The sequence below is a fragment of the Myotis daubentonii genome, chromosome X (genome assembly GCF_963259705.1).
Source record: "Myotis daubentonii chromosome X, mMyoDau2.1, whole genome shotgun sequence".
NCBI lineage: Eukaryota > Metazoa > Chordata > Mammalia > Chiroptera > Vespertilionidae > Myotis > Myotis daubentonii.
In genome coordinates this window covers 131,189,798-131,207,977 of record NC_081861.1, presented here as the reverse complement: position 1 = coordinate 131,207,977, position 18,180 = coordinate 131,189,798, and the positions used below count along the sequence as shown (strand labels likewise).

The 18,180-nt window shown below is 41.0% G+C and overlaps 1 protein-coding gene across 6 annotated transcripts in view; it reads left to right on the top strand.

Annotated features, from left to right (window-relative positions):
- REPS2 (RALBP1 associated Eps domain containing 2) overlaps positions 1-18,180 on the top strand; it is a 195,265-nt gene that overhangs the window by 111,964 nt on the left and 65,121 nt on the right. For 2 of the 6 annotated variants that reach the window (XM_059678506.1, XM_059678505.1), the window contains exons 10-13: positions 1,147-1,216; positions 2,833-2,886; positions 8,702-8,747; positions 12,405-12,541. In XM_059678506.1, the coding sequence (XP_059534489.1) occupies positions 1,147-1,216; positions 2,833-2,886; positions 8,702-8,747; positions 12,405-12,541 (307 nt within the window). The remainder of the gene's footprint in view (positions 1-1,146; positions 1,217-2,832; positions 2,887-8,701; positions 8,748-12,404; positions 12,542-18,180) is intronic. The other 4 variants (XM_059678507.1, XM_059678508.1, XM_059678509.1 and 1 more) reach the window with 4 other exon arrangements.

Below are 18,180 nucleotides of genomic sequence, written 5' to 3'. Positions count from 1 at the left end.
TATCTTTCGGGGGTTGTTCAGATTCTGAGAGATAAACCAATTAACATTTTGGAGCTCCAGGTAGCTCTAGGAATTTACCCTACTTCCTTTAAGTTTTAAAATTTATTTCTTTATTTGATTTTTTGAATATGTTTAAAATAAAAAAGAATACCAAAAGGCATATAGTGACAAGTCCTTCTCCCATCTCTTTCCTTTATGTACCCAGTCACCCTTCAATTTGTAGATATCTTTCTAGGATTTGATTATATATAGAAAATATGAATATATTATTCTTTAATCTATCAGAAGTCTTAGAGTGCATGTTAATTGAGACTTTATAAGAAATAAATTTATAGTAAGTAGATTTTAACATAATTTTAAACTAATCAATATTTGATCAATTTGGGTATTCATCTTATTAGTATAAGTGAAGACTTTTCTCATAAGTCAGTTAGGAGGACATTTTGTTCTGCTCATCATTAAAATGCTCTTATTCCAGGATAAGGAGGCTATTTGAATCAGGGTAGAATACCCTCTGCTTAACAGATCCTGGCATATACCCACCTTATGGGGATACTTGTCAGAATCTCTCTTGGCTTATGAAAAAGTACATAAATTACAGGTTTGTTCTTTTTTTAATTTTTTAAATTGATTTCAGAGAGGAAGGGAGAGAGATAGAGAGAAACATCAACGGTGAGAGAATCATTGACTGGCTGCCTCCTGCACGCCTCCTACTGCGGGGGGGGGGGGGGGAATTGAGCCTGCAACCTGGGCATGTGCCCTTGGCCAGAATCGAACCTGGGACACTTTAGTCCACAGGCTGATGCTCTATCCTCTGAGCCAAACTGGCTAGGGCACGGGTTTGTTCTTCACTGAATGAACAAATGCTACAAGAGTCTCTGGCTGAATCCTACATGGGATTCAGATTTAATATGTGGTCTATACATATGCCTTAATCTGAATGGTTATTTATTCCTCTCTGCATATATCTATTTCAATGCAATTAACTATCCCTCACTAGGAACCTATAAAATAATATTAAATGTTAGGGTTTACTGAAGACAGAAATATTGGCAAGATATATTGCTTTTAAAACATTTTCATCATATGTGCACATCATTTAAGTTCTATTCAATCAGTATAATTAATTTTCTTTCCTTTTCCAAGAAGTTATCTATTAAAGACGTGGCTGACTTTCCCGTTTCTACCGAAGACATGACTGGTGATGACAAACAAGGTATGAAAAGAATGAGTTTTCTTCCATTAGGGACATTCTGCCTATATTTTGTTTATCCACTCCTCTTGGAATGGTTGGCTTCTAGAGCACATGAGGGCAGTTATCAGTACATGAACACATTTGGATGGATTCAGTAGTTTAAATTGTTGTCCCAAAACTATAGTTCATAAAGTGGTAACAAGAGCTTGAGTGTCCAAAGCCCCCCACAGCTCATTGGCTCCTTACTCACTGCTGACCCTCAGGCTATCCTGACTCCTTACATTGGAATCTGGTCATACTAATTAGGAAATGACTGGAAGCTGAAATAATTGAGAGCTTAGCATCTTATTTTGGCAGATGTGATCCCAGAGCATCAATACAAATGCACATTTGTACAAAGCTCTAGTCCATGAGGAAATTATCTTCTGGAGAGAGTTTCTGTCCCTGGGCTTTATCTGTGACTGTGGGGCTATGATAAAGATTTGTCTATCTTTGTGGGTGGATGAGAAGCAGTATAACACAGTGATCCATGTTATAGCTATTACCAAGTACAGAGATAAGTTGGCCTGGGAATATTGAGAAGAACAGGAGGAACCCCCCCCTCAACTCCATACTTATGTATAATGCTTTATTATCTACTACATCTTTTCTCATACACTATCTACCCAGAACTCACAAAACCGAATGGAGGGTGGTATGTTCATCGCCTAAAATTTAGAAATGAGTAAACTGAAGTTCAGACTCAGTATGAATCATTTGCTTAGTAAGAAAAAGAGAGAGAGGCCCTGGCCGGTTTGGCTCGGTTGGTTGGGCAGCGTCCTATACACTGAAAGGTTGCTGGTTAGACCTGGTCTGGGCACATGCCTGGGTTGTGGACTTGATCTCCAGTAGGGGCCATGCACCAGGCAGCCCATTAATGTTTCCCTCTCTTTCTCTCTCCTTTCCTCTCTCTAAAAGTCAATAAACTATTTAAATAAAAGAAAAAGAGAGGGGATAACAACCAAGATTTTCTCTCAGGCCAGTGCTCCTTCTAAAAATCATTGAAGCAATCTCAGGTTTTATTGTTGAGACCTGCCATTGATGAAACTTGGTATGGGAGTTAAACATGAAAAATAAGTTTTCCCTTAGGAAACAATAGTTGCATGCTTGGGAGAGGCAGACAGAACTGGACATTGTAGACAATAGATGGCAGGATGTACTCTGACCAGTCTCTTTATTAATTAGGGGGTCTTATCCTCGAGTTCATATTGGAATAATCAACTGAGCTCTAAAAAAATTGAAGCCTGGGTTTCACTTCAAGAGAGATTCTGATATCATTGGTCTGGATGTCAGGAATGAAAGGGGAAATGCCTAATATCTCCTGGTAATACTCCTCATAGCCACTAGAGGCGCTGTCTCTTGAAAGTTGAAAATAACTGCTTTGTTCTCTTGGGAGAACTTACTTTAATACTTTAAGAGTTCTTTATTGTTTTAGTAAGTGCTATAGCAGTTATAGAAGTTTGTAACACCATTTTCATAAGTGATGACTAGGGATTCTTTGTTTTAATGTAATTTGCCAGAGAAATAAAGTGTTATAGTTTTCTCTCCCCCCCTCCCCTTCTTTCTTTCTCTGTTCTTTAAAAACAAAACGTCACTAGCTCTGAAAAGTACTATGGATGAAGCCTTACCAAAGGACACATCTGAGGATCCAGGTAGGAGAAAACCATTTTAACATATGTATGTAATTATTTCTAATTAAAAAATCTCCATTAGTTCTAGTGAGTAGAACATTGGTATAAGTGTGATAGTATGTATAATTCTCTTGAAATATTTGTTTTGTGTTTTATTACAAGGAAATTTTTTTACCCCTTTCCCCTTTTCAGGTATTTCTTCTTAAGTTCTGAATTTAGGTTTTACTGAAAGGATCACTCAGTTTGAATTTAGTCTCATTGTTACTAAGTGTAGAATTGAGAAAGCTTGGAGTTGAGAGGATTTCAACAAGCCATTGAAATTTCTGTGTAGAATGAGTTGATGGAGTAGATTAATTGGAGGTCTGCAGTTGAAATCTTCCATTTCGAAAGTAAAAATCTCAAGTATTTTTATTACACTTTACCACCAGGAAGGCAAACAAATGTTCTTGCATATGGAGTGGATTCCAAAGAGAAAAATAAGAGTTGTGTTTGCCCAGGTTCCTGGAGAGTTGGAACTGTATCTGTGGACCATGGAGATTGCCGGGCCTGTATCCTCAGCTCTCTCAATGGACCCATCATTGAACCAAGATGAACCTAGTTACAAACAAACTAGCTAGGGAAGGTGTTAGTATTTGGAGCTCTGATTATGAGGATATGGAAGAAATTGCTGCTTTCTTTTTTAATCTCTCAATATTTAATAAGTAAATCATGTTTGTTTTGGTTAGCTAGCTGTCATCCCAGGCTTATTTGTTTAAAGTTGGAACAAAGGGGTCAATATAACATTGAGGCTTATGTTATAGTGCATTATTTCCCCAACACCAAGTTCATTGAAGGTTTAAGAGAGAGGAATAGAGGGAAAGGGGGAGGAAGAAGGAAAAGGAGGGAGGGAGGGAGAAGGTGGAAGGGGGGAGGAAAAAAGGGAAGAGAGAGAGAGAGAGAGAGAGAGAGAGAGAGAGAGAGAGAGAAATACATGAGAGAGCATATGAATGACTATGATTGATTTCAAATGTGAGGCCTAAGGATCTGTATTTTTAGGCAGCCCCAAGGTGATTCTGATGTGTAACCTATTTTGGTAACAGCTATCTCTAGAAGGCCATCTATACTAATAAAAGGGTAATATGCTAATTAGACCGGGAGACCTTCTGGGAGACTGGACGTGCTTCTGGACAAAGCCATGGTGGTGGGCCAAGGCAGAAATGGTTAGGGACGAGCAGACCGGCAGGGGGTGCAGTTGGGGGCGAGCATGCTGGCGGGGGGGGGGGCAGTTGGGGACAAGCAGGTCAGTGGGGGGGGGTAGTGGGGGCAATCAGGCTGGCAAGTTAGGGGTGATCAGTTAGGGGTGATCAGGCCAGCAGGCAGAGTGGTTAGGGGCGATCAGGCAGGCAAGCAGGTAAGCGGTTAGGAGCCAGAGGTCCTGGATTGCAAGAGGGATATCCGACATCCCCCGAGGGGTCCCAGATTGGAGAGGGTACAGGCTGGGCTGAGGGACACCCCCCCCCCCCACACACATGAATTTTGTGCACTGGGCCACTAGTGTTAAGTAATAGAAAATGAAGATGAGCCATGATTCCAAAAGTGGTAGGAATTCTCAAGCCTAGTTTTGGCTTTTGAAATTGATTTGGATTCCTTTATCATGAGGGAAATGCTCTATTTGTGTAGGAGAAATGCCTGAGGCAGGTTCTTTGTAACCCTAATTTGTGGAGCTAAAGTGGATACATCCCAATTTTTGTAAACTTCATATTATGAAATTAGTAAAAACTATTTAATGTAGCGAGTTAAATTGCTGCTTCTCCAACAGCCTTTGAGGCTAATAACTCTTTCTGTTTTTTCCCCATGAGCATCATGTGTTCTCTGGGGTGAGCTTTAGATATCGTCGTTAACATTCCTTCATTGAATAGGATGTGGTGTCACTAGATGAAACCTCTCAGGGAGTGCCACATTGTGTGAAGTACATCCAAATTTGTTTCACATTCTGCCTGGGACCATGCCATGTGATTCCTGATTAGCTTTCCCACTGCTTCCCCCCTTCTGGAATCTATATGAGGGAATTGGATTCCCAGCAGGAGACATTGGAGTTTCAAGGTGGTGGTTTCTAATTCTGGCTGCCTGTGCCACGTGGACAGTTCACCTCAGTTGAGTTGTTGCCTTTTTTTTTTGAGAATTACAGTTCAGGCTTGCATTCTTATCCCATACCTCTTTCCTGGAAATATGACATGCCTGGAGTATTCTAGGAAGTTGTCATTCTTCTTCCCTTTCCTAACTAAATGAGAAGCAATGACCCACTCGTTGGCGTCTGCCTGGGTTTCAACACAACATGCGTCACCGTTTTTACAGATATTCACATGCTCCAAATGCTGAGCTTGACTTTCAGGGGCTCAGAGACTGATGGAAGACTTAAGTGGAATAGTGAACTCCTGTGGAGAAACCTGTGGAGACTTACCAAGACATGCCTGGGATATGTTTTTGCAGGTGGGAGGAAAAGCATCTTTATGCCCTGCTCTTCCACAGTGGGTGGTGATAATAATCTATATGTATAAAAGGCTAAGTGTCTGTCTGACTGGTAGCTATGATGTGCACTGACCACCAGGGGGCAGAAGCTCAATGCAGGAGCTGCCATGACATGCACTGGCCATTTAAAAATAAACGGCACCACGGACCTGGCACTGACAAACCAACACTTGGCTTCCCCAAGTGAGACACAGGCCCCACCCCAGAGCAACACCCCACCAAATCACAGCCAATGCTGCCAAGACCCCATGGTGCAAAATGCGGCCCACAGCCCAGCCGGTGGCTGTGGGCACCGGGTAATGACGTCACATAGCAACGCCCAGCTTCCTCTCCTTAGCAACTTCTCCTTGGAGTTTCTTCAGCCCAGAAACACGACTTGTTTTATAGCCAGGTGCATTTTACACTTTAACCAAATGTTTGTGAAGCGTTTTCATGTGCCTCATCTCATTTGATTCTCACAAAAGTCCTGGAGTAGGTAGTTAGGAGACTCGAAGGAATCCTATTTTCTTTTCATTAGCTGGAAAATGGAGATTTAGAAAGTTTAGAAACTTGACCCGACTGAAATGAAGTGAGAAATGGTGGACCTTGAAAATGACTTCAGGTTTTCTCACTGCGCAGCATATAGTCAAACACCGCTGTAGTTAAATATCTTACCCTTTGTTCTCCCTGGGTGATCTATAATAATAACCTGCTTCATGTTGATATTTACTGCTGTGTTGCTGACAATTACCTGAAAGAGAAGTTGGGGTGCTTCACTGGGCTGGAAAAAGTTTAGCTAAATCAGAAAGCAGGTCTAATTAAGCAAGTTTATTCTATATATATGAAAGGCTAAGTTGGCTCGCACATGTGCAATACATATAAAACTCTTGCTGGCACCAGTTGCATGCTTATGTTTTTATCTGTCACTGTCGATTGTGAATTTGGTTGACACTTCTATTATAGAGAAAGGGCGAACAGTGATATTAAAATATCTCTTTTAATTAATTTCCTTTCAATGTGCATGAATCTGTGCACCAGGACACTAGTAATAGTAATGGTGATGAAGATGACAATGTGGTGGGTTACAGATGGGGTGCGACTTTATTATCAGGGAAAGGGAGTATCCCTTGTACATATTTTTTTCATATAACCTGACCCTTTTAATTGTGGAAAGCCTACATATCAGTGGAGTCTAATAGATTTCTTAGCTATCATTATATTTCAGCTAATTCAACAGAGCACACTGTACAATGGTGGTCTTTTTCTTGATGCCTCTAGGTAATGCTGAGTGGATTAAGCCTGTTCATCCTCAAACTGGTGTAGTCTTCTGAATGCTGTTAGTGATTCTAGCAGCTTCCCCGATGGCCAACTATCACCCCATGGTCCTATGGGATAGATCAGTTCTCTGTTTCCATTACCTACTCCCACCTGCCTTTCCTTTACTGTCCTAGAAGGAACTATATTTAAAAATGAGATTTCTAAACTTAAAATATTTGGAAAACTGTACAACAGTAATATTTTGCAATTCTAAAATACATACAGTTGTTAAAGTACCTTTGATGCCTTGTCTCTTCCCGTGAGGAATGGCTACATTTTTATTTTCCTCATCCTGTAGGCGAGGGAACTGAGGCTCAGAGAGCTAACAACTAGTGAGTGCCATGGCCAGGAGGAGCATCCAGGCCTCATGACATCTGAACTGGTCTCTAATGCTCATTTGCGCCCCTCACCCCATCTGTCTATCTCTCACCAGCAGGGTTTACCCCGTTTCCACACCCATCCCTACCCCAGCAAAAAGACAAAGATAGTGTCAATTGACAAAAGAATTAACGGTCACCATCGTCTGGTTTGGTGAACAGTATTTTCACATGGCTGAGACTTCTACCTACATATTTGTGGAAAGCAGTGGGGCCTGAGGGAGAAGAGGGCCACAGAACCGGAGCCTGCTGTGGGCAGCCTGCTAGAGGGTGGCCCCCAGCTCTGTGGTGAGTCTGCTCACACTTTCCACCCACCCCAAGGCAGCCAGCTTGGCTGGAGGTCTCAGAGGCTCTCCTTAGGCTGTTTTCCTTTGATGCCTGGGGGGAATTAGTTTTTGTTGATAATGGGTAAGACAGGGCTCAGACTCTTGGACTGCCCAGGCTTTCCGGGGCTCTGGCAGTGTTTCAGTGGTTTGAGTTGAAAGATGCCTGTATTCTCACTACAACAAGCCAAAATGTGTAGGTTGGGAGAAATGTATCTCTTCTGCAGCTGACCCCATGGAATGGGGCTGCATAATCCCAGTTTGCTTTGTGTCTTGTTAGCACTTTAACTCCCCTTCCCGCTCTGCTTATCTAACCCAAGGATTTTAATGGTCCTTGTAAATTCAGGCTGCTTCATACACAAGGAGGGTTTTATCTCTGAGCGATGTGAAAGAGGAGGAGATGATGCAGTGAGACATTTTCTTTCTGGAAGGATTTGTGCAAACAATATATAAACTATATTTCCTTGTTCCTAGTTAGCAGCGCTTTTTCTGTGAATTTTTATGCCATTTTATGATGAAACATTTGCAGTGCTGGCAAAATATCAACTTTAGTGTTTTCTAAAGTTGACATTCATAGAGGATTGAAAACATCAAAAGGATATTAATGTTTTTGTAAATGTTTCTAATTACTCTCAACAAGTTGGGATGGGGAAGTAGGCTTTATGGGTGTCAGTAGTGAGCAAGTTAGTTTATGATTGAAATAAGATAAGGAAGGGTTGTTTGGTAGACAAAACATTTTAATGATTTCATGCCATAATATTCTCTGTACAATTTGGTCATAGAGACATAGGACACAAGAATATTTTCTTTTAGGAAAAGCTGCTTGGCGCAGTGCAACTTACTCATTGGAACTTTGATTTCTTCTGGTCATGCTGCTCTGGTAGTGTATTTTAAGAAAACCTTAACATATATAGCCCAATAGATTTCTTCCTAGCCTGCAGGGGAGACTGATTCAAAATGTATTACTAGGCTGTCATGATAGACCAAGAAATCCTTAAGTCTGAACCCTTCATTATGTACATAGATAACCCCTTGAGAAGGTTGTCTTTTTAGACTGGAATTTCTTTGTTAATCAACTTTGATTTGAGAATGGCTTCTTAGTGTTCTGAGGAAAGGAAAATATGTTGTTTTTTCTTTCCTTTCAATTGTGCCTTTAACTTTAGAAATAAATTTCTGAAATTATGGAACTGTGGAAGACGTCAAGTTCTCCACGTGGACACCTGTACTTCACATTAACCTGTTGATGTGCTCTGTACTAGCCCAGGTGTTGTATATAAACCTGTTAACTGCAGAAATGAAACCCAAGCAAACAATAATCAATCTTTGTTTCAGCAACTCCTAAGGATTCCAACAGTCTCAAAGCAAGACCAAGATCCAGGTAGTGTTTGTTTAATTTCTACTTTAATGCCCTTGTGCCTGTTTCAAATTAGAAATACAAACCCCCAACCTAAAGCCCAACCCACAATCTCCTTTTCCTTTTGATTCGAAAGTTAGACTAAGGGTGAGTTCACTGTCATGAGGGGCCTGACTGGAGCATGCAGTGCTACTGGGAGACTCTTAGTTTCTGTGTTTGTTGGTGCTGGAAGACAGTAGCTGCTATGCTCTGGTCACTTGATATGAAGTGGCCTGTGTGATATGCCCCAGTTGTTGCAGGATGATAACGAGTAGGGGGAAGTAGCCTTGTAAAGAGGAAAATAAAATTTAAAGGTAACTAACACCGAAATTTATGGTCATGATAAGGTGAACACCAAAAAGTAGGAAGTCTGGGATCTAATCTAGAATAGGGAAAGGAAATGCTTACGGTGACTCCAATGAGGTGTAAACCTTCAGGTAAGCAGTACTTATGGTCTGTTTCATCCTATATTAGAGCCTCTTCTCAGCTTCACTGTTTTTCAATCACTAGAGACTAGCAAAAGAGGGAGGGAGAGCCAGGGAGGCAGAGCTGTGGCTGACATGAGGCATCAGAAAGGCGGAGCAAGGACAAAACAGAAACACTAAAAGAACCAATAGGACATCAAAGAGAGAAGATGATATTGGGAGCCCTCTTCACCAGTAGACTGCAGTGTGAGATAGGATACTACATGTGTCTTTTCCAAGGTTTCCTTTGGCTCTTAGTGACTTTTTTTTTCTCATTTGGATACTAGACACATTCCTAAAAGAGTGAATTTAAATCTGATCGTATTTTGAAATATTGATGTTTAAGGAAGTCTTGTTTTCGTATTTACCGTACCCCTTAGTGTATCTTTTATGTCTGGATTTTCCAAATTGGAGTTTTGTTTCCTTGTATATAGAAGGAGCAAATATATATATATATCATCCTTTTTTAAAAAAATATTTTTATTGATTTCCGAGGAGAAGGGAGAGGGAGAGAGAGATAGAAACATCAATGATGAGAGAGACTCATTGATTGGCTGCCCCTGCAGACCCTTATTGGAGATGGAGTCTGCAACCCGGGTGTGTGCCCTGACCAGGAATTGAACTGTAACCTGGTTCATAGGTCAATGCTCAACCTCTGAGCCACACTGGTGGACAAGATGAATGGATCTTTTGCATATTAGTCTGTAGGCTTTAGGATGTAGGACTAGTAACATTTATCTGCCTTTATAGTTGGAAAAACCTTTCAACTGCAGAAATCTGCTTATGTGTTCTATGTTAACTGTAAATTGAACCTCAAAGTTTTCACTTCTGACTTCCTCTCTCTCCCAAAGTGAGTGAAATTACAAAATCTCATAGTTACATATTTGATTATTAATCTCACTGGCTAAATTTTAATATATTATTCTTTTGGGGATTAGTCTGCTGGTCGAATTTGGATGTTTTTATTTCACTACTCCTATTTGGGTCTTTACTGAGACCAAAAGAATAAAATCATTTTTATCCTCCTCTTTTGAATAATAAAGCTTTGTAGAAATATTAGGGAAAGTGGGAAAAATCACCACTCGAATACTACTGTATTAATCATTTTTGATTCCCTGCACATTTATATTTTAATTGGTTTCAATCACAGTTTTTCAGCATCACTTATTTGATATTCAGTTAACTTTCAATAACAAAATATAAATATACAGGTTATATATGGAAATAAAGTGGCATGAGATATGTGGTAAAGAGTAGTATGTTTAACTGTGTGTGTGCGCGTGCGCGTGCGTACGCCACACACATTTTTTTTTTATTTCGTCAAGTATTACAAAGAGTATTACACATGTCTCCTTTTTTTCCCCCCTTGACATTCCCCCGGCTTTCCCTACCCTCCAGTGTCTTGTGTCCATTAATTATTCTCATATGCATGCATATAAGTCCTTCGGTTGATCTCCTACCCCCCCCCCCACATTTTTTCTTTATTTAGTGAATAATGTCACTAAAGCTATATTTGGCATTAGAAGTTCTTTTAATTTCCAGCTAGGGTCTCTAATTTCTTTTTTATTTTTAAAAATATTTTTATTGATTTCAGAGAGGAAGGGAGAGGGAGAGATAGAAACATCAATGATAAGAGAGAATCATTGACTGGCTACCTCCTGCATGCCTCCTACCGGGGATCGAGCCCACAACCCGGGAATGTGCCCTTGACCAGAATCGAACCCGGGACCCTTTAATCAACAGGCTGACACTCTATCCACTGAGCCAAACCAGCCAGGGCTCTAATTTCCTTTTTAAATCAAGAGTTCCCATTTGAAAACTTTGTCGTCCTTTCAGATAAATTCCATTTTATTCTGGTTGAAAGTATTAGAGCATTCTTCCTGATACTTTCTGCATGCCTTTGACTTGCCTGTCTTGCCAGTTGTGTGATAGGGACCACCCCAGAGCACGTCACATGCCATTATGGTGGCTTTATTAAAGATCAAAACTTTGTATGGCAAACAAAACAGAAACCTTGAGGAACTCATTCAGGAAAACAAAAACTTTCTATGTGAAAACCAACTTTACCAAGAACTGAAGTTACCTAATAAAAATGGATAGATTCTAATTTCATAAGTGCCACTTTAATAGCTAAATAGCAAGAACAGTTTTCTAAGGTTAATTTGTCCCTAGGACAAATCTTTGACTCAAAGGTCATTTTCTTTTTTTGACACAACGTCGGCTGAGAAGCTGAATAGAACAGACGTACATACCCATTCACTTCTTAGAAAATCATATTGGGAACTCATCCACAAGCCTATTCCTAAGCATTAGAATAATGTATTGAGTGGAATTAATTTAGAAAGTAAGTAGTCTCTAATAGTCTAGCTGCTATCACCAAAAGATTTCTTCCCTGGCTCATGGGCAGTATCAAAACATTTTTGAAATGGAATTTGGAAACAGATAGGGACTAGAGTTTAAATTGAACCTATGCAACTTTCTAGCTGTGTGACCTTTGGCAAATTATTTAGCTCATTTTTCTTTAAATGTCATTATTGACATTATGATCTCAGAAGTTGTCTAGGTAGCTACTGCCTTGTCACAAACTGAGGGAGGAAGTAAAGAGGAGGCTTTTGTTTTGAAAGTTTCCCCAAACCCGTATTTCTCATGGTAAGACAAACTAGACCCCTCGACCTGATTGGTGTGTGTTTTCCTTTCCTGAATTTCATTTGTGGCATTTTCCCTTGAACATTTGAGTCTTACTCTCAGCTTGTCTGTACCAATTTAGTATGTGCCTGTCATCACCTTTGCATGTAAACAGAAGAAAAGTTCTGCACTCAGTTAATAGCATGAATCCCTTCTTCTAAAATAGAGAAGTACCTAAGCAGAAGGGTTTTCATGCTATTCTTATTAATAATTCCAGTAGAAACAGACTTTAATTTATAGAAAGTTTTCTTTTCAGTAAATTTAGGTTTAAGATATAATAGGAGCAAAGATTTAAAACGATTTTGATTCACGATTGGGGTTTGGGCATTGTGGCAGATAGGGCATCCAGGGGACAGTAGAATTCATGTTTGCTTTGGGAGCTTTTCAGTCCTTTGTAGCCACTTTGACTTTTGTGGGTATTTTCCATTTCAACCCAACTTCAGAGAGTAAAGCTTTGCTGCCTCCTTTCTGATTTTCCCTTATTTTGCTGCAGATCTTACTCTAGCACTTCCATAGAAGAGGCCATGAAAAGGGGCGAGGACCCTCCCACCCCGCCACCGCGGCCACAGAAAACCCATTCCAGAGCCTCCTCCTTGGATCTGAATAAAGTCTTCCAGCCCAGTGTGCCAGGTGAAGTTCCCCTCTGCACCCCAGCCCTTCCCTTTCCTGTTAGAGTCAGTGGATGGGTGTCTGCCATAGAGGCCTTTGTGAGCCCAGAAAATGAGCAGACCTGGCTGTTTCCCATCCCAGGAAAGTCTACACTTACTATGAGATTCTTGGGAGGGAAAGCAGTTCTAGGCAGATAGATATCACATGTGTCTGGAGCCTTGCCCACACTTGCTCTGGACCAAGAATTATGAAGTTCTGTACCAAGAAGATAAAAATGCTTCATTCAGACAGCCCACTGATTGTGTGGCTGGGGTCTTGTTATCTGCATCCTGGTCATTTGTATACATGATTGTTATCTGTCATTTCCTCAGTTCTTCTGTGAAAGATTTGGGTGAGCAGTGCCTGGCCAGAATGCTTTGCATTTTATCCCTGTGGCGAAGATCCTGTGTCCTGTTGGGTTTAATGCTAAGGGGACTCTGCTTTCTAAGTCTGACTGATGGTTAGGTGGTAGTTGGTGGGGTCTAGGGTAAGGGCTCCTTCAGGTGGGATGCTCTTGGACTCCTGGGGCTGTGACTTTCTTGATCTAGCTGCTGTAGAGCTGGGCTAGAGTGTGGGTGGTGTCAGAGGGGCCTGACTGTTCCCCTGGCTCCCTGTAAAGTGGAATATTAGGGAACCTATGGAACAGAAGATGAGAATCATGCCTTTGCTTTGCTGAAGGTACTAGGATACAGCGCCATCCCAAGTGTTACTTTCGGAGCAGCAAGGGCCTTTCCACTGACTAATGTAGGCAAGCTATAAATACACTGATTTCCTGGACCTTTTTATACCTATGTGCATTTTAAATCAAGCCAACCTCATATGCTAATGATTTTCAGATTATTATCTTTTCTACTAAAGCAAGAAAAGACTCCTTGGCTCACACATTAGCATGACCTCTGTGTCCCGGCAGAGCTCAGCATGCTTTATTTGTTCTAATAAAGTACTCTCTTCACAGTAAAGTTATAGAATGTTTTTTAATATACTAGAATCTGGAGCTCTCTCTGAAATTTGATTCTCTGCCATGAGTTCATCAGATAAAAATTTGCCTTGAATTTCCCCCCATACTTTGATCCAAATTCTGGCATAATTTCATAGTAACTAGTATCTGGGGTGGGAGTAGCCATGGATGATGATGCTATAAAAATTTTACATGACTGGTGGATTATGACCTAGAAGATTTTTCTGTGGATGCAAGAAGATTAAAACAATCTGGGCAGCTGTCTCAATATGTTTTCTTTACAAGGAGAGAGGCTAGAAACACAAGCATCTCACAGGCTGTGTAACTCCACAAGGAGTGCTAGCTGTTTGGAGAATGGATGTGCTGTGGCTTTTATGACATTGCATCCTAGAGAGGAAGAGACAAGACTGGACTCAGAGACTTGCTCTGCTGCTTATTAACCATATGATTTTCATCAACTGGTTTAATCTTTTTGCACCTCGATTTCCTAATCTGTAAAATAGGGCCAATATCCAGAGAATTGGAGGGTTTGGGTGAGATAATATCTATATCTATATCTCTATATCTATATCTATATCTATATCTATATCTATGCCTATATCTATATCTATGCCTATATCTATATCTATGCCTAAGCGACCATTACGACTAGAACGACAGGTCAACCAGTCACTATGATGCACACTGACCACCAGGAGGCAGATACTCAATGCAGGAGCTGGCCCCTGGAGGTCAGTGTGCTACCACAGCCAACCTCCCTTGGTCCCTGCCCCCGGCCAGCTGCAGTTTCTCCCCCCCAGCTTGCCCGATCGCCAGTCAGGCCTAGGGGACCCCACCCATGCACAAATTTGTGCACCGGATCTCTAGTAAATATATAATCCAAATAGCAACATGTTTGGCCCATAGACACTCATTCCTGGAGCAGACTGATGAGGGAAGGGAGTCTGAGGAGGATAAAGCCCTCTGACATCCTTGACTGCCTCCCCAGCGTGACAGTTCTGTGATTTGTCCCCCAATTGCATGCTGTAGTACTCCATTAATAACACATTTTTTCTTGACTTTCTTCCCTCCTGCCCTGTGTCACTTTCCCCACACCCAAATAAAATACCTGTTCCTAAGTCCCCATCTTAGGGGCTGCTTTTGGGAGAACCTGAATTAAGACAGCTTCTTTTAAAAAAATATATTTTTATTGTTTTCAGAGAGGAAGGAAAAGGGAGAGAGAGATAGAAACATAAATGATAAGAGAGAATCATTGATCGGCTGCCTCCTGCATGCCTCACATTGGGGATCAAGCCCACAACCCGGGTATGTGCCCTCACTGGGAATTGAACCTCCTGGTTCATAGGTCAACACTCAACCACTGAGCCATGACGGCTGGGCTCGAGTACAGATATTTTACCTCCTTGGTTAAGTTTATTCCTAAGTATCTTAATGTTCATGTTGCAGTGGTAAATGGGATTGTTCTTCTTAGTTTCTCTTTCTGAGAGTTCATTATTGGTATATAAAAATGCCATTGATTTCTGGGTGTTAATTTTGTATTCTGCTACATTGCCAAATTCATTTATTAAATCTCATCATTTCTTTCTTTTTTAAAAAAATATATTTTATTGATTTTTTACAGAGAGGAAGGGAGAGAGATAGTTAGAAACATTGATGAGAGAGAAACATCGATCAGCTGCCTCCTGCACATCTCCCACTGGGGATGTGCCCGCAGCCCAGGTACATGCCCTTGACCGGAATCGAACCTGGGACCCTTCAGTCCGCAGGCCGACGCTCTATCCACTGAGCCAAACTGGTTTCGGCAATCTCATCATTTCTTAGTGGAGTCTTTATGTGCACTATCATGTCATCTGTGAATAATGACAGTTTTATTTCCTCCTTTCCATTTTGGATACCTTTTATCTCTTCTTGTCTGTTTGCTGTGTCTAGGACTTCCAGTACTATCCTATCTAATAAAAGACAAAAAGGTTAATTGACTGTACCTTCACTACGCTTCCCATTGGCTAATCAGGGCGATATGCAAATTAACTGCCAAGAAAGATGGCGGTTAATTTGTATACATAGGCGCAGTGATGGGAGGTGAAAGGGGAAGGAGGGAAGAATGGTGATCAGAAAGCCAGGCGGCAGGCAAGAGCAGGGTGGCAGGGCAAAGGCGGCCCTGGGGGCTGCCTTTGCCCTGCCCCCCACCCCTGGATCGGAGAACTAGGGCTGCCTTTGCCTGCCCCCAGCCGGTGATCGTGAAGGGAGAGCCAGGGCCGAAGGCATGGCGGCACCCCAGGCACCGGGTGCCGCCATGCCTGTGGCCCCGTGATCTGCAATTGGGATTGGAATCGCGATCAGAGAGCCTGGCTGCAGGCAAGGCGGCACCCGGGCACCCCAGCACCTGAGATGCAAAGGTTGGGGATGAAATGACTTTTCCCAACCACATCTGCAAATATCCTGGGGAAGGCATCACTGAAGAGTTCACAACAACTCTCTTACTTGGCAAGGAAGAAAAAAGCTGGCAACGGAAGCAATCCCTTACATCAAAGTTAAGGTCCCTCTGAGTAGAAAAGAATATTTCCAATGTAAAGTAGGGAGCAGGCAAAAATAATAGGTTCTCATGACTTCCACTGAAGTTTGAGCGTATGACAGAGTCAAAACGAATATAAAAATTAAAACAGACAGTGGACATTCAAATGACCCGAATCAACTGTCACTGTTTGTCCCAATAGCAGCAATGCTTATGTGATAATATAGTTTAACAAACATACAAAACAAGTCACATGATAAGAGAGGTTCGGCTTCTAAAGTAAATTGAATATGTTCTTCAAAAATTCTCATGTCCTCCCCTCTGACTATAATTCTTAATTTTCTAATCAGAAAATTACCCCAGGTGATCCAGTAACATGTAGAACGCCAGTAACCTAACTTATTTTAAAAAACAAACATCCCAACCATTTTTAAAATATTTAAATTGATATTTTAGGGTTAAAATTATAGAAGATATTTAGATCCAAATATATTTCTGAATAGAAAATATTTCAGTTTTTGATTTTAAAAAAATAAACATAAAAAATATGTAAGTGACACATTTCCCCAAGGAACTCTGAATTAGTACCTTTCCTTCTAACTTTCTTCAAATTAAGAGAATCTGTGGAGTTCCCTATACTGCACAAGTTTTTTTTTTTTAATATATTTTTTTATTGATTTTTTACAGAGAGGAAGGGAGAGAGATAGAGAGTCAGAAACATCGATGAGAGAGAAACATCGATCAGCTGCCTCGGGCACATCTCCCGCTGGGGATGTGCCCGCAACCCAGGTATATGCCCTTGACCAGAATCGAACCTGGGACCTTTCAGTCCGCAGGCCAACGCTCTATCCGCTGAGCCAAACCGGTTTCGGCTGCACAAGTTTTAATGAAAGAAAATAAGACTTTCTAAGAGCATCAAATACATGTTTTCTTATTTACAAACATATATACTCTTCTCTCTCTCTCTCTCTCTCTCTCTCTCTCTCTCTCTCTCTCTCTCTCAAATATATTCTTACTGCCGTAACCGGTTTGGCTCAGTGGATAGAGCGTCAGCCTGCAGACTCAAGGGTCCCAGGTTCGATTCCAATCATGGGCATGTACCTTGGTTGCGGGCACATCCCCAGTAGGCGGTGTGCAGGAGGCAGCTGATCGATGTTTCTCTCTCATCGATGTTTCTAACTCTCTGTCTCTCTCCCTTCCTCTCTGTAAAAAATCAATAAAATATATTAAAAAAATAAAAAAAATATATTCTTACTGATTCAGAGAGGAAGGGAGAGGGAGAGAGAAACATCGATGATGAGAAAGAATCATTGATCGGCTGCCTCCTACACGCCCCGTACTGGTTATCAAGCCCACAACCCGGGCATGTGGCCTGACCTGGAATCAAACTGTGACTTCCTGGTTCATAGGTCGATGCTAAACCACTGAGTCACACCGGCCGGGCTCAATTCTTATTTATAAATTCATTCCAAGGACATATACAGCTTGAAAAGCTTTGGAAGTAGTTTCAGAAAAACTAGCTTTTAAGTAGCAAGAAAACAGTTATAGAAGAAAGTTTAAATTAAAAGAAAAAAATTGTTTTAATTTATTCAAGAGTGGGAACATCCTCCATGAAAATGTGTACCTTGACTGTGGATGGCTGGGTGGCCTTATCACACCTTAGGAATTCAAATGCTTTTTACAATGAAAAGAAAGAGAGTTTCATCTCATTTCTCTCCCAGGGTAGATGTCTGTCAATAGAAGGTGGACATCAATAAAAGGAGGGGCTTGCACAATCAATCCAGAAAGTCAGCAATCTATGAATAATCCAGAACCAAGTATTTATCTCCTCTGCCTCACACCCTCCCTCCCAGCCAGTGAGCAAGATAATTACTCTCAAGTCAAGCTAAGTGCCCCCCAGTCACAGTGGCCCAATACTGACATACAAAGCATACAAATAATTCTCACTCTGGCATAAAAGTGACAACTTTCTTGGAAGAAAAGCAGATACTATAAATTTCTGAAAGTCTTCCTGAAACATTTTTTAAAGTGATTTTTACTTCTTTAGAAAAAATGCATACATGGCAAACCATCTGTAATAAAAGGCCCATTCTATAAAATTTTACCTGGTCCTACTCACATCTGCAATCATAACCATATTTACAGACAAAT